Here is a 20,918-nt window from a genome sequence, read left to right as displayed (position 1 = left end):
ACAAAGCTGATCTTGAGTGTGTAGTCCTTCGGAGTTTCCACATGCTATTTGGGATCCATTAAGCAGTGTAGACTTTATTTTTGGGGGCTCCAAAATCACTGCAGATGGTGACTGCAGCCATGAAATTAAAAGACGCTTACTCCTTGGAAGAAAAGTTATAACCAACCTAGATAGTATATTCAAAAGCAGAGACATTACTTTGCCGACTAAGGTCCGTCTAGTCAAGGCTATGGTTTTTCCTGTGGTCATGTATGGATGTGAGAGTTGGACTGTGAAGAAGGCTGAGTGCTGAAGAATTGATGCTTTTGAACTGTGGTGTTGGAGAAGACTCTTGAGAGTCCCTTGGATTGCAAGGAGATCCAACCAGTCCATTCTGAAGGAGATCAGCCCTGGGATTTCTTTGGAAGGAAGGATGCTGAAGCTGAAACTCCAGTACTTTGGCCACCTCACTCGAAGAGTTGACTCATTGGAAAAGACTCTGATGCTGGGAGGGATTGGGGGCAGGAGGAGAAGGGGACGACCGAGGATGAGATGGCTGGATGGCATCACGGACTCGATGGACGTGAGTTTCAGTGAACTCCGGAAGATGGTGATGGACAGGGAGGCCTGCAATTCATGGGGTCGCAAAGAGTTGGACATGACTGAGCGACTGAACTGAACTGAACTGAAAGCTGCATCTCAAAGGAAACTGGAAGGCGGGGGAGTCCTAGCCTACCTCTGACCTTGATATTAGTCCTAGCTGTGAAGTGGTTATAAGACCTACCCCTGAAGGTTATGAAAGTCAAATGAGTATTTAATGTACCTGGACTAAAAATAGATGTTTAGTGCCATCTTGCCTCCTGAAGTTTTGTTTCCTTTGCACATTGTGAAGTGAAAAATTAGTAGGCTAGGTTAGGGACTAAATAATATGTTTTCAAATTAAATGAAGACAGTTGAGGCAGAACCTGTTTGCTCTCCTTTAATTTAATTAATTAATTTATTTCTGGCTGTGCCGCTTATAGGATCTGAGTTCCCCAACCAGGGATTGAACCTAGGCCCTTGGCAGTGAAAGCTCTGAGTCTTAACCACTGGACTGCCAGAGAATTGCCTGTTCTCCATTTAGAAGGCGGAGCTACAACCTAGAAGAGAGGTCTAGTTGGGGTTCATATTTTGTCAGAACAGCTAGTCATTATGGTGAGAATAAAATAGATCATTTTACTAAATGTTCTTTACTTCATTTGGCAGACACTTCTTTGTGTGCCTACTGTGTGCTTGATTGTTGAGAGCATTGCTGTCCAATAGTACCTTCTATGATAGTGGTGATGTCCAAGATCTGCTGTCTCTAACAGAGCCATGAGAGACACGTGCGGATAGCGATCACTGAAATGTGGTCAGTGTGACTTCATGAACTGAACTGCTAATATTATTTCATTCAAATATTCATGGATACATGAGGTTGTTGACAACTCTGTTGGACAGCACAGAGAACAGAACAGCCTCTGTGGCTAAGAGTTCACCATGTCCTCCCACTCACTGTTCCCAGCATCTCTTACCTCAGTTGTCTCATCTGTAAAATGGAGAGGATAATAGTCCAAAACTCGGAAAATAATTACAAAAGAGAAAGCATGTAAGAAGTGCTTTAATTGGTTGCTGCTTAGGCCTTCTGGAGATGTTGGCGTGGTGGATAACAACCAATTACTCCACCACTACCCTTTACTAAATTCTCACTCTGTGCTCAGACCTCTGTGTATTATCCAATTTCATCTTCACATCATTTTCAGGAAGTATCACATAGAACCAGACATCCTAGAGTGTGAAGTCAAGTGGGCCTTAGGAAGCAATAGTATGAACAAAGCTAATGGAGGTGATGGGATTCCAGCTGAGCTATTTCAAATCCTAAAAGATGATGCTGTGAAAGTGCTGCACTCAGTGTGCCAGCAAATTTGGAAAACTCCGCTGTGGCTACAGAGTGGAAAAGTCAGTTATCATTCCAGTCCCAAAAAAGGGCAATGCCAAAGAATGTTCAAACACAATTGTCCTCATATCACATCCTAGCAAGATAATGCTCAAAATCCTTCAAGCTAGGCTTCAACAGTACGTGAACCAAGAACTTCCAGATGTACAAGCTGGATTTAGAAAAGGCAGAGGAACGAGAGATCAAATTGCCAACATCTGTTGGATCATAGAAAAAGCAAAGAAATTCCAGAAAAACATATACTTCTGCTTCACTGACTGTGCTAAAGCCTTTGACTGTATGGATCACAACAAACTGTGGAAGATTCTTAAAGAGATGGGCATACCAGGCCATCTTACCTGTCTCCTGAGAAACCTGTATACAGGTCAAGAAGCAACAGTTAGAACTGAACATGGAACAACTGACTGGTTCAAAACTGGGAAAGGAGTACAACAAGGCTGTATATTGTCACCCTGCTTATTTAACTTATATGCAGAGTAGTACATCTTGTGAAACGCCAGGTTGGATGAGTCATAAGCTGGAGTCAAGATTTCTGGAAGAAATGACAACAGCCTCAGATATGCAGATAATACCATTTTAGTGGCAGCAAATGAAGAGGAATTAAAAAGTTTCTTGATGAAGGTGAAAGATACAAGTGAAAAAGCTGGCTTAAAACTCAACATTCAAAAACTAAGATTATGGCATCTGGTCCCATGACTTCATGTTAAATAGAAGGGGGAAAAGTGGAAGCAGTGACAGATTTTATTTTCTTGGACCCCAAGATCACTGTGTGTTGTGACTGCAGCCATGAAATTAAAAGACGCTTACTACTTGGAAGGAAAGCTATGATGAACCTGTGAAGTCGCTCAGTCATGTCCAACTCTTTGCAACCCCATGGACTGTAAACCTACCAGGCTCCTCTGTCCATGGGATTTTCCAGGCAAGAGTAATGGAGTGGGTTGCCATAAAAAGCAGAAACATCACTTTGCCGACAAAGGTCTATGTATAGTCAAATCTATGGTTTTTTCCAGTAGTCATGTACGGATGTGAGAATTGGACCATAAAGAAGGCTAAACACTGAAGAACTGATGCTTTTGGACTGTGGTGCTGGAGAGGACTCTTGAGAGTCCCTTGGATTGCAAGGAGATCAGCCAATCCTAAAGGAAATCAACCCTGAATATTCATTGGAAGGACTGATGCTGAAGCTGAAGCTCCAGTACTCTGGCCACCCAATCCGAAGAGGCGATTCATTGGAAGAGACCCTGATGCTGGGAAAGATTGAGGGCAGGAAGAGAAGGGGGCAACAGAGGATGAGGTGGCTGGATGGCATCACTGACTCAATGAACATGAGTTTTAGCAAACTCTGGGAAATAGCCAAGAACAGGGAAGCCTGGTGTGCTGCAGTCCATGGAGTCACAAAGAGTCAGACATGACTTAGCAACTGAACAACAGTAGCAACGAGGTATTATTATGATCCTCATTTTACCCATAAGGAAACTGAGGCAGAGACAGGTTAGAATTCCGCCCCGGACTCTGATTCCAAAGCCTCCAGTGTGTCTTCTTGGAGGTCGCTGTAGTTACAGAGAAAAAACACGATGTGTGCCTTAAATATCCGAGTCAAATTATGATCCTCCCTCCCTCCTCTGAACAAATTGAGCTGTTTTGTCTGCCAGGTCATCTGAACTCAGTCTAAGAGAGGAAGACTGTGAACCAAGAACAAAAGAACTTAAAAAAAAAGAAAAAACAAAACCCGGCCCTCCTGTGGTGAGTTTCCACAGGGTACTTAATCCTTTAGGACTGTGCTGTGACTCAGAAGCTCAGAGCTAACATAACTTCTCAGTGAATCAGTTCCTCTGAGAGTCAAGTGGGAGCCATTTTATTAGTGGAGACCACAACTCTTATATAAAATAGTAAGATCCTCGTACATGAATGGCAGGGTGAGTTTCCACTTTTCATTACCTTAGTTTTCTGGATTTTTATTTTCATCATCTTATCATTGCAATAGGATAACTTATGTTTTGTTTTTTATTTTAATCCCTTCCCTTATCTCGCTTTCATTATTTTAAAAAAAGGAAAAACATGTTCCTTGTGGTTACCTCTCCACCTTGTTGGAATTCACTGCCTGGGCAGTCCCTGTCTCTCTCCACCCTCTTTTTTCCTTCTGTTTCTTCCCACTGCTCCTCTTAAGCATAAACTCATTCAGCAAATCTTGGTCAAGAGTACTTTGCCAGGCTGTGGTCTCAGCACTGCAAGTTGGATGGGAAACAAGCCAGACTTGACCGCTCATGCATGCAGCTTATAGTCTAGCTGTAGATCCAGGAAAAGTTCAGTGAATTCGGAGTTAAAGAAGTTTAATCTCCTGGAAAGGAAGCATTATTTCTGCAGATTATATTGATGACCAGCTATGAAACATTGCACTAAAGCTTCATGTAGATGCATTCATTTATTTCTCACCAAAAAAAAAAATTGAAATCCCTCATTTTATAGCTGGAGAGCCCAAGTGTTGGGGAGAATAAGTTGCCTTGTTCAAGACCAACACTAGGTTTGAGGTGGGGCTGGTTTACAGGGACCCGCCCTGAGGCTGTAACACTCACTCCTCTGTGGTGACACTGGCTTTTGGTCACGCCTGCATTTGACCTACCCTGGAGTAACTAGTGCACCGGGGATTAAGGGCTTAGATCCCTAAACCTGATAATCCAGGTTCTGTTTCCTTGGGCAAATTCAGCCCTGAGGGCATCCGATCCAGACCAGCAATAGGGCCTGGGGCAGTGGTTCCTTGGAGCCAGACACTTCAGACTTCAGAGGCCTTGTCCAGGCCCCAGATAACCTTCAGTTTGTCCCAGTGTGCTGGACACATTATGATGGCCTCCAGGTGTGACATGAGCTGAGGAAGGAGCCTGCTCCTAGGGCACTTACAGTGTAGAGCCGCTTCTTGGGCTTACTCGTGATTGTTCTTCATAGCAACTCTAGCAGGTGTCCAGGACGTGATTGTTTATACTCCTTTCACAGATGAGGACCTTGAGTCTCAGAGAGGACAAGAGTGGCCAAAGTGGGGTGACCAGGAAGAGGCAAGGACCAGAAGCCAGACCCAAGACTCTTGCCCAGGCGCCTTCCCACTGCACTCTGGGTGTCTGGCTTTCTTTGTGCTTGGCATCTCTCTTGCGTTTCTACCCTCCAACCCCTCCCACTACCAAGCAGCCACCCACGGACACCCCCGATTCCCAGCTCTCCCTCATTCCTGCAGCAGCTGATCAGCCTGGCTGGCTCAAGAGCTTAGAGGCCACAGCCATGCTCAACATGGAAAGGAGGGCTGGGTGCAGTGGATCAAAACTGCTGGCAATGGCACAAGTCTCATTTAAAGAGATGATTAATTATGGAACACCAAGACCTGAGACTGAGCATCATAATTCAGCTAAAATTATCGCCCAGAAGAGTAAGGATGGAATTAGCAAGATTTTGATTCAGAGCTTTGTGCTTATTTTCAAAATTCTTTTCTGTGATTATTTTCTCTTGATAACAGTTTCTTGGAGTCAGAAGCCCAGAGGGCGTGGATCCATATTTATGATTTTGACTCTAATCCTACACAGAGGCGTGTCCCCTGTGTCCTAACACTTTCATTCTCTCTCCTTTGATCCTCAGTGCAGCCCTGCAAAGAGGCCTTTTACATCCCCCTCTGCAGGACACTGAGGCCTTCAGGAGCCCTTTTGAAACTGTTTTAAAACTTTGTTTTAGTCACTAAGTCCTGTCCGACACTTTTGCCACCCCATGGACTGTAGCTCCTGGAGTTGGTGATAGACAGGGAGGCCTGCGTGCTGTGGTCCTTGGAGGTCACAGAGTCGGACACAACTGAGCGACTGAACTGAACTGGACTGTAGCTCACCAGGCTCCTCTGTCCATGGAATTCTCCAGTCAAGAATACTGGAGTGGGTTGTCATTTCCTTCTCCAGGGGATCTTTCCCACCCAGGGATCGAACCCACGTCTCTTATATCTCCTGCACTGGCAGGTGGATTCTTTACCACTGAGCCACCGGGGAAGCCCTCTGAAACTCTTGGAATGCCTATCTCCTCAAGCAGGGTCCAAAGTGAATCTGCAGATCACCAGGCTTAATTGACTAGCAAATTATGTCTCAGAAACATGCCGGGCAGAGGTGTGAGAGGTTAAGAGTCTTAGGAGCCAGAACACCTGCATGGAGATTCTGGATTTCTTACTGGCAGGTGAGCCTGGAGAAGCTCCTTAATTGTATTGTGCTACTGGGCGTAAATAAGGATAATAATAGCAACAGGTGACATACAGAGCCCTTTGAAGAATCCCTGGCATATTATGAGCCCCCAGATTTGGTACCCATTTCTTCTGGGCATTAGGTCCCAATATTTATGAATGAGGAAATCTAGGTATAGAGAGTTGGAGTCAGTGCCCAAGGTCATCAGCTGGTAAGTGGTGAAAATGTGGCAGGTCACCAGCACCCTCAGCCTGAGGTGGTGGTGAAGAGCATAGGTTTGGAAATGAGACAGGCTTGGAACTGAAGCTGAGCTCTCCCACTTAGTAGTTGTGTGATCCTGAGTTAACATCCCTGAGCCTCAGTTTCATCTGCAAAATGGAGATATTAGTACCTCGCTGTTGACCACACCCACAGGCCTTGCCCAGCTTCAGGGTTGCAGTCAGACCCCAGAGTCAGCAACAGAGGCATGAGTGGTTTAATGGAGAGGGGAGTCTGAAGCCAGGTCCTGGAGCAACACTCACCTGTGCATCAGATGCCTGGAAGGATGCGTTGGCAGTCTTCGCTCCAGGGGCTGGGAGAGGGAGGGGAACTTACCAGTTATAGAGGAATTGATGTCCTGTGGGCTCATTAGTTACCAGGGAAACCTAGAAGGCCACGTCTCTCATTGCCCGTTTGATAAGGACAATGGCTAGCTAGAGCCTGGGGCAAGTACCTAGGAAGGTCAGTCAGGTGAGCAAGATACAGGTGAAGCAGGGGATGGTCAGAGAGCAAGACAACAGCCATCTTTACTGAAAACCACAGTGGCTGTGTGTATCATATCTGTGGTATCTGGTTGCAGTGCACTCTACATACCTGACCCCAGAGATATCACTGAAGAGGGGCAAACAAAGATTGTAAGGATTGTGCAAGGTTTGTAAGGGTGAGTGTATGGTCAGGCCACTCAAGATGGCTGTTCTCTTGCTCTCTGCACATCCCCTGCCCACCAGTTCCTGCTTCACCTGTACCCTATGCTCACAACTGACCATCCTACTACTTGCCCTAGGTCCCAGTTGGTGATTGTTCTTATCAAAGGGGCTGTGAGGGGCATGCCCCTCTGTGGTTTCCCTGGTAACTCATGAGCCCACCTGGCCTCAATTCCAGCCCTGGGAGTCAAGGCTGCTGCCATATTCTGCTGCACACGGTGGGGTGTTGCTCCAGGACCTTACTTCAGACGTGTGCGCTCCCTGGTTCATTAAACCACTGATGTCTCTGTTGTTGACTCTGGGCTGTTTCTTCAGTCTTGAAGCTGGGCAAGCAACAGGCTTTGTGGGCTTGCAGGGTTCGGCCCAACAATTGGCAGAGCAGCCAGGAGACTGAGGAAACTCCCGTGAGTGCCGAGATGTTGGGAAATACAGGACAGGGAATGGGAAGGTGTGGGCGTCATCCACTAGCATTTGGGGCCCAAAAGTTGAGGGGGTCATCCCAGAAGTTATGGGGAGATTCTGAGGTGGCTGTCCACTAGTATGAGGAGACCCGGGGGGCTGTCCCTGGTGAATAGGGGCTGCCGAGAGATCTGTAGAAAAATGGTCTCTAGTGACTGCTGTTGTATCAAAGGGAGGCTTTGGTAATTGGTTAAGTCAGCTTTCTAGAAGGAACTGGTATTCCTCATGTGCCTTTTATATGTCAATTATCTATCTGGCCTCTCTGGAACTTTAATCTTATGCGATCTTAAAGAGTAAAGGCGTAAAAAGAACTTTTAGGTAAATTCTATAGGAATAATTATACTTTGAGAATGTCTATCTGAAATTGTCTCTCCAGATTTTAGTGACTTGAAGATTTTAGACTTGAAACTAAAGTTGAAAGATGAGTGTTCATGGGTCATTTCAAATAGGATAAAATATTGGAACATTAATTGCCAGGCAGGTCTAAGTTTATCTACCTTTGTCTGCTTACAAGAGGGGGACCGAAGCATAAAGTTTTTCAATCAGGAAAATGCACAATTACTTCTTGGTTTTTGCCAAAGACTGAGGTTTTCAAGGGTTAAGATTATAATCAGTCTTAACTCTTGTAACTGTTTCCTTATCAATTACATTGTGATCAGGTGTTTAACTGTGCCTTTTTACTTTTTTGTCATTTATAGTTATTGTTTTACTTGATGCTTTTGCAAAAGTGCTTCAAGAAGATTCATAGGAGAGATGAATTTGACAGGTATAGGCCTCTAATAAATTTCAGATCATACTGCTGAACTGTGTAAAAAATTAAAGGATTCTAATGGAAAACCTGATGGCTTCAAAGAAGTTAACAAAAGGATTGGTAAACTGGTGAATATGGTTATAATGTGTATGGGTTTTGTCTGGAATGTTACTGGTTTTGATCTGTGTTTTCCAGGTAGAGGGAAGCCCTTCCCTTTAAGTTAGTTATGACTTAAAACAATTTTAAACTACACCGTGGGTAGAATTGAATCAGTTTTCTTTTCTCTCTGCCTGGTTCTGCCAGAAATTGGAGACTCCTGGGTTCTGAGCAGCCTTAGCAGGTGAATGGGAAAGACTCTCCTGTCGTGTGCAGGAATCTCAATATCTTGGCGACCTCTAGAACAGAGAACTCCGCTCAGATGGAGCCTGATAGCAGGTCTTTGGCGTGGCTTTCCTGGTCCTGAGAGGCCTTTTGGGAATTCAGTCTGACACTCCTTGGAGGAGCTGCTGTGGTCAATTGACCAGACTTGTTTTGCAAACAAATTAGTCTTGATTAGATTATGTTTGGTGGAGATGAGGGTAATTTTAAAGAGAGTAAAATTCTGTCTCAGTGAATGTTAAATTCTAGTTCTGTTAATTGAGGTCTGTATTTATGAAAGTTATTGTGCTAGCCGTATTTTTGCGCTGATGTTCTGGTTGTGAAGAAAATTATCTAGTGAAATTGCCAGAGTGTAGCTACTTATGAAGTGTTAACACTGCAAGTTTGTTGCTAAAAGCATAGGTAGGACTTCCCTGGAGGTCCAGTGGCTAAGACTCTGCCACCCCTAATGCAGGGGGCCCGGGTTCCATCCTTGGTCAAGGAACTAGATCTCATATGTGGAAACTTGAGAATTCACGTATTGCAACTAAGACCTCACACAGCAACATAAATATTAAAAAAATAAAAGCACAGGTACAATTGGGTGGTTGTTATTGTTTGGTCACCAAGTCGTGTCTGACTCTCTTGTATCCACTGTAGTCCACCAGGCTCCTGAGCGTGGGATTTCCCAGGCAAGAATACTAGAGTGGGTTGCCATTTCCTTCTCCAGGGGAATCTTCCTGACCCAAGGATCGAACCTACGTCTCCTGCACTGGTGGGCAAAGTCTTTACCACTGAGCCACCAGGGAAGCCCTGAAAATTGGATATAAGTGATAAAATGTATAGCCTATGACGTATGGCCCATTAACATACCTCTGAGCCTGTTCATGAGATTGGATTCTTTTCCTCTAATGTGAAAACCAGTGGTGACCTGTCTGTATTTGTGGTGTTTGGTTGCAGTGCCCTCTACATACCTGACCCCAGGGATTTTGCCAAAGAGGGGCAGACCAAGATTGTAAGGGTTGTGCAGGGTATGTCAAGGTTGAGGTATGGTCAAGCCACTCCAGATGGCTGTTCTCTTGCTTTCTGTACATCCTCTGCTTGACCAGTGCGTGTTTTATCTAAACTTATCTGACTGACCTTCCCATTTACTTGTCCAGGGCCCCAGCTGGTGATTGTTCTTCTCAAAGGGGCATGCCTTTCTGCTGGTTTCCCTGGTAACTAATGAGCCCACCTACTGTCAATCCCCCTAAAACTGGTACCCTCCCCTCCCTCCTCACCCCTAGGAGGGAAGGCTGCGCCGGCTCTACCCACTGTGCATGGCACATAGTGGGGTATCGCTCCAGTACCTTACTGCGGATGTGTAAGCTCTCCCATCCGTTAAACCATCAACGGTCTCTGTTAACCCTGGGCTCTTTCTTCAGTCTTGAAGCTGGGCAAGCACAAGCCTGGTAGGCCTGTGGGGTGCAGCCTGACACTCCCTCAGAGGATTTGGTAGGACTGTGTAGGCACTAGATAGGATTTGATAGGCACCTTAAAGTGCCCAGCACAGAAAGGAATCTCATACACAAACGAAGAAACCAAAGAGGCACGTGGCTCAGTTCTCCACTGAGACAGCTGATCCAGGTGCCTGGCCCACCTGGGCTCCATCTGTCTGCAGCCCGGGCAGTTGGCAGGGCCGGACCACACCCCAGGGTCAGCTTTTAGGAAGCAGATTCTGCTCGGCTGGGCTTCACCGCAACTCCCTTCAGGATTTGACTTTGATCCAAGAGTTTGTGTACCTGAAAGGGCAGCTCCAGAGGCCACTGGGGCACTGGGTGCAGAAAGTGGAGCAGCCTGCTTCTCTGTCTGGGCTTTCCTTTTATCAGCAGAGATATCAGTGACGCTTTCAGAAATATACAAAACGGCCTCACTTTGTGTTGCAGGTGCCATTTGGCCAAAACGCCTTTCTCCTAGAACTCGTTTAGCAACATCTCCTGCAGGAGTAGTGCAGCTAGGGTTGGGAAACAGAGATGCTCCTTCAGCCAGTTCAGCTGGGACGGGCCCCCTGTCTCTGTGCTTTCCCTGAGTCCCTAAGATCCGCAGGGCAAAGGAGCCTCCTGTTGGCCCTTCCCCAAGCTTTCCCTGCTCCTGATTCTTGTGGAAGTTCTTTCAGCGGCTGGTAGCTGTCAGGCTCACTGCCAGGGAAGAGCACTACCCACATGCCAGCTGCCTCTGGCAGGCCTCCGAGGCCTGGAACCAAGCCATGTGGCAGAATTGCTCCTCCAGGGCTGTGCCCAGGCCACTTGCTTTAGTCACTGGGGCCCTGACCTCCAGGGAGGGCTCCATACCTGGGAAACCCTCTGGAGTCTGCAAGGAGCGCTGCTTGGGTGCTGTGAGAAGAAATAACATAATAGTTCCTGGTGGTTCAGTGCTTACCCTGTGCTGGCTTCTGTGTTGAGCACTTTGTATTTATTCTCTTAATCACTAAAGCAATTTGAGTTGTAAGGCTTACATGAGCTTATCAAGTCCAGCTCACTCAGATCATGGAGAAATGACTCTGGCAGGGGGGATAGTAATATTAATAACATACAGTCCCAGCCTTTAGGGAGTCACTGTCTGATCTTAATCCTCCAATTTTGGAAATTGCTTTGTGTCTTTATCTTCTAGAGTTTGAATCCTTCCTCTGACACTCATTAGCTGTGTCACCTCTGAGAAGTGGCTTACCCTCTCTGTGTCTTGGTTTCTTCCTCAGTAACTAGAGATGATCATAATAGAACTTGCCTCTTACGGTTGGTGTGAAGATTAAATGAGACAGTCATGGGAAGCACTGGGAACAGGGACTAGTTCACAGCATTTAATAATTGTTAACCATGTGTGGAAAGGCTTGGAGGCAAGGAGAGTCTGAAATTTTAGGCCAAATAGTGGATGCCTTTGTGTATGTGAATATTTCTCAAAACAAAGGGGGCATAATTAAGGACCAAGAGAAGGTGCAGAAGTATTTCTGAATGAGAAGTCAAGTTTAGATGAATGGCTGGTCTACCTTGCCTACCAAAGAGCTGGGGCTTCCCTGGTGGCTCAGACAGTAAAGAGTCTGCCCACAATGCAGAATGCAGACTCCCCACAATGCAGTCTGCCCACGGGTTCGATCTCTGGGTCTGGAAGATCCTTGGAGAAGGGAATGGCTACCCACTCCAGTATTCTTGGCTGGAAAATTCCATGGACAGAGGAGCCTGGCTGAACATGCTGCTGCTGCTAAGTCACTTCAGTCGTGTCCGACTCTGTGCGACCCCATAGATGGCAGCCCATCAGGCTCCACCGTCCCTGGGATTCTCCAGGCAAGAACACTGGAGTGGGTTGCCATTTCCTTCTCCAGTGCATGAAAGTGAAAAGTGAAAGTGAAGTTGCTCAGTCGTGTCCGACTCTTAGTGACCCCATGGACAGCAGCCTACCAGGCTGCTCCGTCCATGGGATTTTCCAGGCAAGAGTACTGGATTGGGGTGCCATTGCCTTCTCCTAGGGCCGAACATGACTGAGTGACTAATACTTTCACCAAAGAGCTGAGTTACATGTGGAAGCTTTGTAAATAGCACCCCCACTTCTCCTGGGGCTATCTCAGTAAGAGGCAGCAGTCTAATCAGTCAGGACTTGGGGGGACTTCATAAAACTCATGTTCTATTGAACCTGGTGGAAACTTAGAGCTCCTCTAGTCTAAATTCCCTAGTTCATCGAAGAGGGACTCTGAGTTTAGTGATTGAACCTTATGTCTCCCTGATAACAGCTCAGAGAAATGGAGAGTTCCCTGATATGAAAGTACAGTCAGAAAAGCTGGACTAATATCTGCTTTCTCCTTGCAGGGTTGTTAGGATCATTGAGATGTATGGTTTTGAAGTATGTAAAATCCATTACCATTGTAATGTTGTTACTTCCATGCCCACTTGGTGTTACCAGTTGGTCCCATTTCTCTGGAACCAATGGTATATATGTATATATAAATGGAGAAAGAGGCAGAGGCAGAGAGGGGGGAGGGAGAGGGCTCATGCATTTGTAGAGTCAGCAAGATTGAAATTTGTGGGGCAGATGTATGGACAGGCCACTCAAGATGGCTGTTCCCTTGCTCTTTGCACATCCCTTGCCTATTTCACCTGTATCCCAGTCATCTGACTGACCTTCCTAGGTGCTTGCCCCAGGCCCCAGGTGTTGCTTGTTCTTTTGAAAGGGGCAGTGAGGGACACGCTCCTTTCGGTGGTAACAAATGAGACCACCTGACGTCAATTCCTCTATAACTAATAACCTCCCCTTGGCCCTGGAAGCAAAGACTGCTGGCGCCCCCTCCCCACTGTCTGCCGCATGCAGTGGGGTATTGCTTTAGAACCTGGCTTCAGACGTGTGAGCTCCCCCATCCATTAAACTGCTGATGATGTCTCTGTTGCTGACTCCGGGCTCTTTCCTGGTCTTGAAGCTGGTCTATCACAGGCCTCATAGGCCTGTGGGGTGCAGCCCAACTGCAGGCTGGAAATTCAGGTAAGGGTTGACATTGTAGTCTTGAGACTGAAACCTCAAGGGCAGATCATCAGGCTGATGACTTGGGTGGGGTTTCTGATACAGTCTTGAGGCAAAACTCGTGCTTCTCCAGGAAAAGAGGGAAAACCAGTTTTTTCTCTTGAGGCTTTCAGCTATAGGCCCACCCACCTTACAGACAGTGATCGGCTTTACTAGAAAACAATTGAAATTACTTGAAAACAATTTTATAGACTGTTAATCACATCTATAAAATACCTTCACAGCAGCATCTAGACCACCCCACTCCAGTACTCTTGCCTGGTAGGCTGCAGTCCGTGGGGTCGCTAAGAGTCGGACACGACTGAACGACTTCACTTTCACTTTTCAGTTTCATGCACTGGAGAAGGAAATGGCAACCCACTCCAGTGTTCTTGCCTGGAGAGTCCCAGGGTTGGGGGAGCCTGGTGGGCTGCCATCTATGGGGCTGCACAGAGTCGGACACGACTGAAGTGACTTAGCATCAGCAGCTGGTCCTTTCGGCCTGGATGGACCAGTACAGACTTAGGAGTCATGGTGTCGCTCTCACCTCTTCAGTAAGAGTTCAGCACGCTGTTTGGTAGGTGAACAGCAAAGGAAATTTTCCGTGCCAGAGGGTGTGGTGGCTTGGTAAAGAGTGCTTGTTCAGTTCTTCGGAAACCTTATTGGGAGGTTGGCATGAGAGTTAATTACTGCAGTGTTGACCTTCACAGATCTGAGAGAGAAGTAATTGGAGTTAATAAAAAAAAAACCAAACCAGGAAATGTTTCAAAGAATGCCTCTGAGTCCAGAGTGGTCCAGAGTGTATTCTGCATTTGAATCAATTGTTATGTTCTAGGTTGAAAGTTTTTAATTCTTTGCCATAGGAAGAAACAGATATTTTAATAACATTAGAGGTGGAAACGGGGGAGGTAGGAGTGTGAAGAAGGGGAAAGAGTTTCCGGTAATTTAATCTACTGATTAGCGCCTGCGGCTGAGACCTTTTTTAAAAAAAGAAAGATATGGAATTGAATACTTGAATAAGTGTGTGACTGTGGTTGTTGATAAGACTGGAATTTATGTACTTTCTTTTTTGGCTGACATGTTTATGTGTGAAAATAGGCTTTTAATAAAATGTAATGTGGACACATCTTGATTAAAAAATCAGAGCCTCCTTCTTGGAAGGGGTTGGGCTAGGTTTCTCCAGAAAGCAAGGAGCTAATGCCAACTTCTTAATCTTTCCTTATTAGCCAGAGAGGTAGGAGGGTAGGGCCAGACTAGTCCTGATCTTCCTGGCTCCCTGACCCTGGGCAAGTTACCCAACATTCTGGGCTTGCTTTGCTCATCTGCAGATTGGGGATATTAAGAGTGCCTATTTTTTAGGCTTGATACAAGGGTTAAAGTTAAATGATGTATGTGAAGGATTTAATACAGACCTGGCTGGGAGGGAGGGTCTCACTGTTAGCATCAATATTATGTGCAGGTACCAGGTGTGGCAGGAAATTCCGCATGGATAGCCCCACCAGCGGCATCTGCTAGGACTCAGCGCCTCTGCTCTGTTCTCAAGACAGCTGAATCATGTGTTCAGGAGTATGTCTTGGAAGATTTGTTGAGCAAATCTTGTTTTTTTGCATTGGATAATGAATTTCTGAAGTTATGAAGTCAGTTTCTAATATCCTCCTTCCTAAGTGACTTGAACCAGCCAAATGATGCTTTTCCTGGCATCCAGGGCTTCACAGTGTGGCCATTACCTTCCCACACAGCCTGGTTGCCTTGATTCCCTCACACATCCTGTGGTTCCAGCCCACTGGGCTGTGCAGTGTGCCCAGACAGTACTTGTTCTCCATCCATGGCTGACCTACCAGGCTTTTGCCCTCATCTGGAGTGATTTTCTTCCCAGCTCCCCGTTTCCAGTTTCTTCCAACCCCTACTCAGCCTCTGCTCCCCAGCGTGAAGTTACCTCCACTTTTCTGAATCTGCATCTTCATCTCTACCCCTCTTTCTGAAAGAAGCTTTCTTTCTGTATCAGACACCTGTAGCCATATCTACCTCCCCAAGGTCGGGACCCCAAGGTCTTGGGGATCTTTGTATCTCTCACAGCGACCTGCTCAGTGCTTAGCAGCTGATATTTCAGAAATATTTGTTGGATGGAGGAATCAGGAAGTTGATTAATGCCATGGAAGAACTCACTTAGTAGACCATTTCCGTGGGCTGAGCTATGAGGTCCCTGACCTGGCCAAGTCATCATTCCCGTTATTACCTCTCTTCTGGGAGGAAACTCCAAGATAAACATAAAACATGATGGAACTTTTTATACTGGGTGAAAACATGCAGGAAGATTTGTTTGGTTCCTCTGTTCAATAACCCATAAACTACATTGATGGAATGTTTTAAGACCAGGAACTATCTTATACTCTTTTTTTTCTCTAGTTATTAGCAACATCCTTGTTAGGCCTTATGCTCATTTGTATCCCACTCTTTGGGACCCCATGGACTGTAGCCCACCAGGCTCCTCCGTCCATGAATTTTCTAAGCAAGAATAGAAAATGGAAATAGAAATGAAATGGGTTGCCATTTCCTCCTTCAGGGGAATCTTCCTGGCCCAGGGATGGAACCCCTCCTGTGTCTCCTGCATGGGCTGGCAGATTCTTTACCACTGGGCCACCTGGGAAGCCCTCCATTAGCATATAGTAGGTGCTTAATGAATTTGAGAATGAATGAACAGGTGACCTTTATCACACTCTTCAGCTGCTGACTCTGGAACAATCCTCACTGGGGGTAGAGAGTCATTAGTACCAGGCTTGGCATCAAGACAGCCTTGCAACATGTCTTCCCGCACCAATCCCCAGGTTGGTAACCAGACTCGGGACTCAATTCAAGTGAGTAAATGCTGGCTCTTTTCGAAGCTTCCCTGGAGCCCCTGTCTTAGCTCCTTGTCTGGGATCTTAGAGATTTAGAGGAGGCTGGAATTTTGCTTCAAGACCATCCTTCAGTGTTGCCAGTCCTAAGGCTTCTGCTCAGTTTCTATGGGTTATTTGCTGCCTTCTTGCTTTTCCTATTGCCTGGGACCTCATGTTGCCCATCTCTCTCTTGAAGGCCTGCCATGACTTCAGGGTCCAAATTCACTCCTTCCCAACTCAGGTCTCCACTCCATTCTCCCACCTCCCCTAGCCGAAGCCCAGGATATGGCAGCCAGCCAGCATGGTGGTGAGCTGCAGTGAGATTAATGGTAACCCTTTCATGCTTGTCAAAGGCAGAAATTCCTAACCTTTGTCCAGGTTCCTAACTCATCTGAGAATCTGATCAGAACAATAAACTCTGTCTCCAGAAGAACTCTCAGATGTAATATTTTGTGCCTTGGAGCAGACAGTCTTGGACACTTAGGATATCCCGAAACCTGACCTTGGACTTTTCCTATGGCCACTGCCCAGGATCCCAAGCCCACTACACACATCGCGCCTGAGCCTCTTCTTAAGTCAGTATTACTGACAGCTTCCAGTGCCGCATCGGTGGTGGCAAACACACACTCCGGTTTTGAAGCTAGGAGATGTAGGTGCAGATTCTGTTTCCTTGTTAGCTGTGGCTTGAACAGCTTAACCAGCTTTTCTTGATTCCTGTTGAGAATGTTTACCTGCAGGGTTAGAGTGAGGATTTAGAGACACCGCAGTAGAATGCACAGCCTGGCACCTGTAGATCCTTCTTTAGAGGGGGCAGCTGCAGTTGTGGAGAGAAGCCATTTCGTCCATTTCCAATTTCAACATCCTTTGCAGGGCTCCTCTTTGTCTGTCACACTTTCTGGTACTGTAACCAGAGAGAAAGCTTGAGAGGCTTCTGTGAGATTAGGGGAAGAGTGAGTGGGCTCAATAAGGAAGTGTGGGAGGGAAAATCAGGACTGCTTCTAGGTGACATCAGAATCCAGTGAGGGGCTCTGCACAGAAAGTCATAGTCAGGATAGATCCAGGCATGAGCCGATGAGTAGAGTCCCACTGAACTTTGAAACGGGAAGCCAGCAGGGCGATGGGAGCCCACTCAAGTGGAAAAGTTAATGCTTAGCAGAGTGAGGGTGCTGACTCATAGCTTTGCTATGCTGAGGTCGTGGAAGAATGAGGTAGCCAGTCCCAGAGCTGGCCGTGTGCTGGGAGCCTTAGCAATGTGACATTCGGCCGAACAAAAGCCACTACCTCCTCCATTCCACTACAGTAGAGGGGAAGCTGAGGAGTGGTTCAAAGCATGGCCACTGACGTGGGACTGCCTGCATCCATAATCTAGCCTTGACCCACTTAATAGCAATGTAACTTGGAATTCCTTACTTGACTTCTCAGTTTCCTTAGCTGTGAAAGGGGGATGGAAATAATTGTACGAGGGGTTTTCAGGAAATTGGGTCATGTGAGATGATAGAAAAAATATACATCACCCTGACCCACTGCTCATTGTTCTTGGCACAGAGCTCCTAAAACCCTTGTAAATTCCTAAGGGATAAGAGAGGGCACTAGAAGCCTCTTTTGTCCTAATGAAGCCAGTCTGGGTGGACTCGTGGATGGGGGCTGGTCGCCGGAAAGACCAAGCCGTGATTAGAAGTTTGGAATGTTCAGCCCCTCCCCCACTTCTCCAAAGTGGGGAGAAGGGCTAGAAATGGAGTTAATAATTGATCAAGCCTGTGTGCTGAAGCCTCCGTTAAGCATCCCAGAAGTATGGGGTTCAGAGACCTTGCAGGGGGGTGAGCACATCCATGTACCCGTAGGGCAGTGCACCCCAGCTCCATGGTAACAGAAGCCCCTGTGCTTGGGACCCTCTCAGACCTCACACCGCACATCTCTTCAGCTGGCTGTTCCTCTGTATCGCTAAACAGATCCTAGAGTAAGCGGGTGAGAAACTGTTCTCCTGAGTTCTGTGAGCTGCTCAAGCAAATTAATTGAACCCAATGATGGGGTCATGGGAACCTCAGATTTGTCTCCAATTGGTTAGAAGCACAGATGACAGTCTGGACTGAAGTGGGGGTGGGGCAGTCTTGTGGGACTGAGCTCTTAACCTGTGGATCTGATGCTAAAGTGTCAGGACTGGGTCGAATTGTGGAACACCCAGCTGCTGTCGCAGAAAATTGCTTGGTGGGGGAGCATGCCCTGCCCCAGTGCAGCAACATTCTGCTGTCAGAATGTTGTGAGTGTTCTGTGTGATAGTAAAGGAGACACACAGGAAGAAAAACTGGTTTTTTCCCCCCTGAAAACAGATGAGCTAAGGCTTACAAAACCTTTTGTACTGAAACATTAGCTTTTGTTTTGTTGAGTATTTGGGGACTTAGGGATTCAATAGAAGCCCCTGCTCTTTGGACTTTGCTCCGAGGAAACTTTAAGCAGGAGCTGGATTAACATTTGCTCATCTGGGTAGGTATACTGTCCAGTCTCAGACACACAGAAAAAGAAGACCTTGTGTCTTCAGGAAAAAAATGATCCAGGAGTAAGGAAAATCCCCAATTCTCTGCTGGTCCTAGAAGGCATTCATCTGCTAATTATTACCTTGTATTAGGTCTGGGGGGGGCTTCCTGTTGTTCTGTCGCTAAGTCATGTCCAACTCTTTGCAACCCCATGGACCGCAGCATGAAGATCCTCTGTCCTCCACTATCTACCAGAGGTTGCTCAGATTCATGTCAGTGAGCAAGTCTGGCTTAATCTTTAAGCTGTGTTAGGGTCTTATCACTTGCAAAGGCAGCATGGGCTTCAGAGCTGAAATTCCAGGTTTATATCAGGCACCACTCCTACATATGAGGTCAGACATGTTTCTCAACTCCTTGGAGTCTCAGTATCCTTATTTATCAAATGGGATACCTGTGGGTCAAAGGTTACTTTTGTTGACTTTTCGCAACAAGCTGGGGAGACACACATGCGCTGGGTGACTTTGGTCTGCAGGATTTGGTGAGAGAGAAGCAGAGGTTTATGGCATTTCTGTGATTTTGAGTTTCCCATCTGTTGGCTCTTTAGGGATAGGAAAAAATTTTTTTAGGCCAAAAGTGCTGTTCAGTTTGGCAAACTGATTCAGGTAGTCCCCACCCTAGTCAGATGAAGGTAAGATGTAGGCATTTTACCTTCCCTCAGGGAAGGTTCTTTGAATGAATGAATGAATGAATGATACTGGTTCTGTTGTTGTTTCAAACTCTTGTCCTTAGGGATGATGACGCCATACAACCATCTCATCCTTGTCTTCCCCTTCACCTGCCCTCAGTCTTTCCCAGCATCAGGGTCTTTTCCAATGAGTTGGCTCTTTGCATCAGGTGGCCAAACTGTTGGATCTTCAGATACTTCTAATTGATTGCTCTTATTTTTTATTTGCAGATGAGAAAAAGAAAACAAAGAAAGTTGATAATGAACTCAACCCTGTATGGAATGAGGTAACTTGATTATTTTACGATTTTGTTTCACTGGATAAGCTACCTCTGATTGCTCATCTTTGGTCAGAGGTTAACCCTTCCATTTGGAAGGAGAATCTCTGCCATTGCGCCCTCACCCTGTCCATCTCCCTTTGTGGCCCAAAGACAGCAGAGCAATTCAAGGAGACATAGCAGTGACAGCTGCACAGTGGTGGTGTGGCGAGTGGAGCCTGGATAGGGTGAGGAGGGTGGGGTTCTAGCCTGGTGCAGCCATGAGCTTGCTGTGCGACCTTTTCTGGTTATGCTGCAAATTAGAGCAAGGGGTGGAATTAGATCCTCTCCAGAGCCCCAGAAGGGACGCTCTGTAATTAAAACCATATCTGCATGTGATTAATTGAGTGTAATCCATGATACTTTGAGTGTCTGGAAGAGTAATTTTTTTTTTAATGTTGATAAGAGTAATACATACTTAATGTAGAAATTTTTAAAACTTCAGCTTTAAAAAATTACTTTTGATCCTACTATCCAGAAGTGACTGTTGTTAACATCTCGGAGGTATCAATAAATGTTTATTGAGTGAATATATTATGATGTTTTAAAATCAGCAAATAAGTATATAGTGAATACAGTTTCCTATCTTTTTCTTACTATTATATCCTGAGCATATACCTTTCTCATTCCATTTGAAAATCTTTTAATTACTTGTGTAATATTGTATTGCAGTAACGTAATTTATATACCTCCTCCCCCTGTTGACTTTATAAATGGTTCAGTGTTTAATATATTTATAGATATGTGAAGTTTTAAATTCTTTCCATTGAGTAGGATTTTCCTATGCTGACTAATTTTTGAAAAGCCTATCATCAACCCCACTGGTTTTCCAAAAGCTAGGTCAAACCTTTCTGGAAAAGTACAGTGGTAAATATCTTTGTTATTTTGCTAAGTTACCAGGCTGTGAAGACTTCCGCTTCACCAACTGCAAACCTCTTCCCCTGTTCCCCTCCTAACTAGTTTCAGTATCCCTATGAGATAAAGATTACTCATTCTCATTGGATGAGGCCAAGACTAAAAGTTTCCTGGTGCCTTCCTGAAAAGCCCAGCTGGTCTCATATAGGTTGAGAGGAAATTCCACTTCTGTAGTTTCACTGGAACCCAGAACACAGCCAGCTAGACTACCAGCTCCCTGAAAGCAGAGGCCTGTCTGGTTGATCCCTGTGAACACTATGGGATCCTAGCACCTCACACACAGCTCCAAGACTATTAAAGTACATACATGTATGCATTTAGTTGTATCCAACTCTTTGCAATCCCATGGACTAGAGCCCACCAGGCTCCTCTATCCTTGGAATTCTCCAGGCAAGAATACCGGATTGTTGCC

At 46.0% G+C, this 20,918-nt stretch overlaps 1 protein-coding gene across 5 annotated transcripts in view; it reads left to right on the top strand.

The window, feature by feature from the left end:
• The window catches only part of MYOF (myoferlin), a 177,612-nt gene that overhangs the window by 10,512 nt on the left and 146,182 nt on the right, over positions 1 to 20,918 (top strand). For all 5 annotated transcript variants that reach the window (XM_069567540.1, XM_069567537.1, XM_069567539.1 and 2 more), the window contains exon 2: positions 19,506 to 19,561. In XM_069567540.1, coding sequence (XP_069423641.1) covers positions 19,506 to 19,561 — 56 coding nt within the window. The remainder of the gene's footprint in view (positions 1 to 19,505; positions 19,562 to 20,918) is intronic.

This window comes from Ovis canadensis, chromosome 22 (assembly GCF_042477335.2).
Source record: "Ovis canadensis isolate MfBH-ARS-UI-01 breed Bighorn chromosome 22, ARS-UI_OviCan_v2, whole genome shotgun sequence".
In the NCBI taxonomy this organism is placed as follows: domain Eukaryota; kingdom Metazoa; phylum Chordata; class Mammalia; order Artiodactyla; family Bovidae; genus Ovis; species Ovis canadensis.
Note: the sequence above shows the minus strand (reverse complement) of the source record. Positions and strands in the feature narration are given on the sequence as shown.